Raw genomic sequence first — 6,000 nt, 5'->3', positions numbered from 1 at the left:
CAAAATGTAATAGAAGCCCGATATATACATTTCTTGCGATATACACAATCTTCTTTTTTTTTCCCATTGAAAATATTCAAACAAATTCCAGCATGCCTTAAAACAAACAAAACAAACAAACAAACAAACAAACAAACAAAAAAAAAAGATTGCCTCCAAGCACAGATCAGAATCAGATTGTATTAAGTAGTAGTTTCTGATCCAGGTATGGCGTATGAAAAAATGCCAGAATTTTTTTTTTCAAATATATATTTTGCTTTCTGTTCATAAATTTAGAAATCATTTTAACCAATAATTAATTGGGAATTTTTTTTACCATCAAAAATTATATATAAAAAAATTATTATATATATATATTGCGTATACATGAAAATAAGCAACTGCTATATTTTACTTGAAGTTCACGCCAGGCAAGACCTTATTTAAGAAGCTTTTACACATACAGAAGCCGTTTAGTGACCAGATACCTTCCTTACTGGTATAGCTAAAACACTTGCATTCAGAGAAAGAAAGGAAAAAAAAAAAAAAGAAAAAAAAAAAAAAGTCTTTTGCAAGTTGATGCGTACAGAAAAAAAAAAAAAATGCTGATCCTAATTTACAGGATAACTCCATTACTTTACTCAATCTTCGTTGTGAGCAGCTTGTGCAAATAATAAAAAAAAATGTAATAATTTACTGCACAAGCAATTAAGGTTGTGATTTAGAAGAAAGGAGGATGGTGAGCGATCACTCCCTTTTTGGTCTGATTGAGAACATATCTGACAAATACCAACCATCCCGGAGGATTGTTTAACCTATACGACCCCCCACCCCCACCCCCCCCAAAAAAAAATAAAAATCACCCCATCAATATCTCCCAGATTCTTGACCTCAAGGTGAACAGGAAACTATATGCATCCGTACCAGAAGGAACATGGGAAGGGCGCACAGTTTATGCACCTCAAGTACGAGCTCAACACATATGTTTACTGTAGTAAAATTTCAGTAGGTCAGGAAAATGAGTAGAAGATGGGGGGGTGGGGTAATATGAACTTCACCATAATAGATGTTCCATGTGAGGTATACTGGCTGCGTGCTTATCCAGAATATCTTCACTTTTTTTCTGCAAGTTATTTCCCATTTAAACGTATGGGAAAGCTAAAATCAGACATTCCCAACCTGCTGGATCAAAATACTTAAAAAGTAAAGAGCGAGCTTTAAATGTTGCCTTCTTTCAGAGCTTCAGTTTTATCGTGTTTGCTGTGTGTGCTTTAATGTCATCCAAGTGCATCTACTTCTTTCTTCCACTAAGTATTGCACACATTTACCTTGCTAGTCTGGAAATAAATAGGCAATAAAGTGTAGGTGAAAAGAATGGAGTTCCCTCCTGTTATGTCTCTTCACAGTTTCGGTTTCGTCCAATAGTCAGCCTGTCAAGTGATTATTTAAAAAAAAAAAAAAAAACACCAAAAAAAAAAACCCACAAACACACACAAGATCATACAGTCAATAACCCGATGGGACGATGAAACAATCAAAACCTGAAGAGGGCATTGGTGTTTTGATGTTCCAGCCATGGGTACAGTTCTGTCCTGAGATTTGACGGAGGGTAGTTCACTTTCAGAGGGCAGAGTTGTGTGTGTTAGGATGGGCTGGAACGCGGGAGGGAGAGAATTCGTCCATTTTTCCTACTCCCGTTCATGTGAGTATAAGGTATATGTTCCTCATAGAGGTTTCCTCGCTGCCCCTCATCCCGTAGTGAACACGAAGATGGGTCCAAAGGGGTGCTTTCCATGGTTTCAAAATCAATCTCAAGGTCATCCGTCTCAGGCGGTTTGTTTTCTTCACTGTAGTAGAAGGAGACCTCTCGGAAAGTAGTATGGAGGTCATCCTTTAGCATATCAATGATCTCCAAGAACGTGGGACGCATTTTAGGATTATATTGCCAGCACATCTGCATCAGACTCTGACTGAAAAATAGGAGTTAGAGGTAACATTAATAACTATTGTAACATCTTCTGTTTACGTCACGAATAGGAATGAGGTTATTGATACTTTACATTATCTATAGAATTTCACTAATTTGTAGTCTACGGCATCAACTTCATTACACAGAACATTCCTTGAAGGGTTTTCTCTCATTAGTATGCTTCTACAGAAAAAGGGGCCAAGAAAGCAACAAGAACCTTTTTTGAAGCCATGGTTAAATTGTAGAGATGAGCGAGCGTACTCGGATAAGCGGTACTCGCTCGAGTAATTGGCTTTATCCGAGTATCGCTGTGCTCGGGGCTAAAGATTCGGGTGCCGCTGCGGCTGACAGGTGAGTCGCAGCGGGGAGCAGGGGAGAGCGGGCGGGAGAGAAGGAGAGAAAGATCTTACCTCCGTTCCTCCCCGCTCTCCCCTGCAGCTCCCCGCTCCGTGCCGGCACCCGAATCTTTAGCCCCGAGCACAGCGGTACTCGGATAAAGCCAATTACTCGAGCGAGTAGTGCTTATCCGAGTACGCTCGCTCATCTCTATTAAATTGTAGTATCAAGCCATCATTATTTTATTTTTTTATAACAGGCTGGCTGAGTAATGAAAAGTAATTTTATGCAAAGATATACTGTTCATTTAAAGCACAACCCCCCCCCCCCCCAGCAAATGGTCTCATATTACAATTAAAGGTGATGAACATATTAATAAACCTGTCAGGCCCAGGAGATCAGCCATGTCCACTTCTCCTCAGGCTGCTCTCACACAGACCTTTTTTACAGAATTTAGCTCAGCGTATCAAACGCTGCAAAATGTCTCCAGTGATTTCAATGGTGCTTCTCAGATGAACATAGAGTTTTTAACGCCACAATTTTTAAACAACATTTGCTCCATTTTAGTGCATTTCAGCACTTAAACGTACCTCATTACCTATTGCAATGATGGGGTGTGTTAAACACTGTTGAATGTGTTTGAAAAACGCCATTCGAAAACACTGTTTAAAATGCGATTTTTTACAGATGCCTGTGTGAGAGTGGCCTTAGACTGGCTTTAGCAGGAGCCTCCCCCCCTCTTCCCTGTCTGTGGCAGGACAAAAGGATCATCAATCCCCCTTAGACTAAAAATGGAAGAAAGCAGCCAAAAAGTAACCTGTGTTCAATGCAGGATTTCTAGGCTTAATGTTCATTTAATAGTTCGTCTTTAAAACTTACAGTCTAGAGTGACAGTTTTCTGGCTGTTCAAGGGAACCTCCATCCATAACAAACTTGAGCACTTGCTCGTTGGACAACCCCTGGTACGGCTGTTCAGCCAAACTTGTTATTTCCCAAAGAACTACTCCAAAGGACCTGAAAGAAAGGAAAATTGTTGTGATTGATCATTTCAACATGTAATTTGCTGTTAGTCTACAGCTACAAAACGACTTTGGTTACACACGGTGAGAATGCAATGTCTCATTGTAACATTGTACATAAATTTCCAATGTGGTCGTTTAATTGAATGCAACATGACTTGAACTAATGGAATTTTGGTTGTAGGGGAATATCATCATAGACCACGTGCGACTACAACTTGCCTGCCACTACTCTCTACTTTGTAAAATTTTCTTTAAATTCACTATTAAAAAGGTGTTGTCCCGCGCCGAAACGTTTAAAAAAAAAAAATTCAATAGGCCCCCCATTCGGCGCGCGACAAACCCAATGCATGTGTTAAAAAAAAACCAAAAAACGTTTAGTACTTACCCGAATCCCCGCGCTGGGCTGCCGGGATCTTCACCAACGATGCACCGCGGGTCTTCTCCCATGGTGCACCGTGGGCTCTGTGCAGTCCATTGCCGATTCCAGCCTCCTGATTGGCTGGAATCGGCACACGTGACGGGGCGGAGCTACGAGGACCAGCTCTCCGGCACGAGCGGCCCCATTCACCAGGGAGAAGACCGGACTGCACAAGCGCGTCTAATCAGGCGATTAGACGCTGAAATTAGACGGCACCATGGAGACGGGGACGCTAGCAACGGAGCAGGTAAGTGAATAACTTCTGTATGGCTCATAATTAATGCACGATGTACATTACAAAGTGCATTAATATGGCCATACAGAAGTGTATAACCCCACTTGCTTTCGCGGGACAACCCCTTTAAGTTAACTTGTTACACTTTGCATACTTTTGGTCTTCCTGGAAGCAGTCATCTATGAAATTGCCCCCCCAAATAGACAGACATTATAGTCCTCCCCAGATAAACCTACTAAATCACACAATCCCTTTCCTACTAGTGGTAATGAAGTGATAACATTCAATTTCACTGTAGGCTGTAAAACTAAAACAACTGCTTTAATCGGCGTGGCAGGGAAAGGGTGCTTGCCAAACTGCTTGAGCGCTCCCCTAAAAATTATGAAGCTTTCTGCCTGATCACAGAGGAAACTGTGCAGCCATATAGTAATTACAGTGTCCCTTCTCATCTTCTCCCCCATGCCCATCGCCATCACTGGTCTAGTCTAAAGCACGAACCTTTTAGAGACTGAGTGCCCAAATTGTAACCCAAAACCCACTTATTTATCGCAAAGTGCCAACACCTCAGAGGGCAGGGCTTATCACGACGTATGATTTTACCTTAGTCATGCTAAAAAGGCCAAGGCTGTTTAAAATAGACAGCGTGCAGATTTTGACTGCTTTTTGGATGCTGAAATGCCGCGGAATTTGCCACACAAATTTCCGCTGAGGACATTCTACAGCATTTCTACCTCATGTAAACATACCCCAGCCGTAACAGTAATTCCCCCACCGGCCCCAGCCGTAACAGTGCCACCCCCTCCCCCACGGCGGCCCCAGACTCAGTGCCCCCCCGTCCCCCACGGTGGCCCCAGACGTAACAGTGACACACACACACGGCGGCCCCAGAAGTAACAGTTTTTTACCTGTTTTTGTTTAAGTGCATGAATGCAAATTGATTGGGTTACAGCTAAACATTGCCTTTTATTTAAAGGAAATATGAAATCTAAAATGTAATATAAATATATAAAATGCTGCAGTATTTATAAAATATTGATTATAGAACTTAAGGAATACCCAGCAGCTGTATATAATATATAGGTTTTTCTCTAAAATTCATACCAGACATCTGAAAATGTAGTGAATACTCCATCTTTAAGCGATTCAGGGGACATCCACCTCACAGGCAGCAGGCCCTTTCCTCCTTTACGATAATAATCGGTTTCATAGATATCACGAGTCATCCCAAAATCTAGGAAAAAAAAATAAAGGCAATGATTGGCAAGAGCAGATTGTAGATTTATAGAGCAAAAATAAAATATGGAGAAGTTATAAGAAAAATCTGCTTTAATCGGCATGGCAGGGAAAGGGTGCTGCCAAACTGCTTGAGCGCTCCCCTAAAAATTCTGACGCTTTCTGCCTGATCACAGAGGAAACTGTGCAGCCATATAGTAATTACACAGTGTCCCCTCTCATCTTCTCCCCATGCCCATCGCTTTGATTACTGCAGGGAGGTAACAAGAAGCTGAACCATCAGTGTGAGAGAGGGGTGTGCCTTGTGTAAGGTATGGAGAGCAGTTTGTGATAGAGAGCAGTCTGTCCATTCTAGTCTTCCTGCTATAGGGACATCGCAGTAGCCTGGAGGGTTGAGGAACCTGCACACCAGATATGTGATATTAGTTCTTCCTCTACTACAGACCGCAAGGGATACTGACATTAATTTTGTCTCTGCACTAAACCATCGGGGATACTGACATTAACCCTCTCTCTGTCCCAGAGCACAAGGGCCACTGACATTAACCCAATCAGTGACAGACCACCAGGGATAGTGGTACTCTAGCATAAAAAAAACAGGAAGATACTGAAAATAATCTCTTCTCTGCCCTAGACCCAATGGATGTCACCCTACACCCATCAATTACCATAGTTAATTATGATCAATTATTTGATACTATACAGCAACATGTTTTGCAACTGTTTTGGATAAGGCTTAGAAGGAACAGAGCGCAGGGTTTTAACTTCTGTACTCACTAGCTACAAAAACTTAGGAAACAAGAAAGAG

The 6,000-nt window shown here is 41.6% G+C and overlaps 1 protein-coding gene across 1 annotated transcript in view; it reads right to left on the bottom strand.

Moving 5' to 3' along the window:
• Window positions 1-594: 594 nt before the first annotated feature.
• INSR (insulin receptor) overlaps window positions 595-6,000 on the bottom strand; it is a 97,201-nt gene continuing 91,795 nt past the window's right edge. Inside the window, exons 19-21 of the mRNA XM_066604559.1 lie at window positions 5,061-5,190; window positions 3,164-3,298; window positions 595-1,949 (exon numbers count right to left, since the gene is read on the bottom strand). Coding sequence (XP_066460656.1) covers window positions 1,622-1,949; window positions 3,164-3,298; window positions 5,061-5,190 — 593 coding nt within the window. The 3' untranslated portion in view covers window positions 595-1,621. The remainder of the gene's footprint in view (window positions 1,950-3,163; window positions 3,299-5,060; window positions 5,191-6,000) is intronic.

Source organism: Eleutherodactylus coqui, chromosome 5 (genome assembly GCF_035609145.1).
Source record: "Eleutherodactylus coqui strain aEleCoq1 chromosome 5, aEleCoq1.hap1, whole genome shotgun sequence".
NCBI classification, from domain to species: Eukaryota; Metazoa; Chordata; class Amphibia; order Anura; family Eleutherodactylidae; genus Eleutherodactylus; species Eleutherodactylus coqui.
The sequence above is the reverse complement of the archived record's forward strand: the minus strand, read 5'-3'. Positions and strand labels throughout refer to the sequence as shown.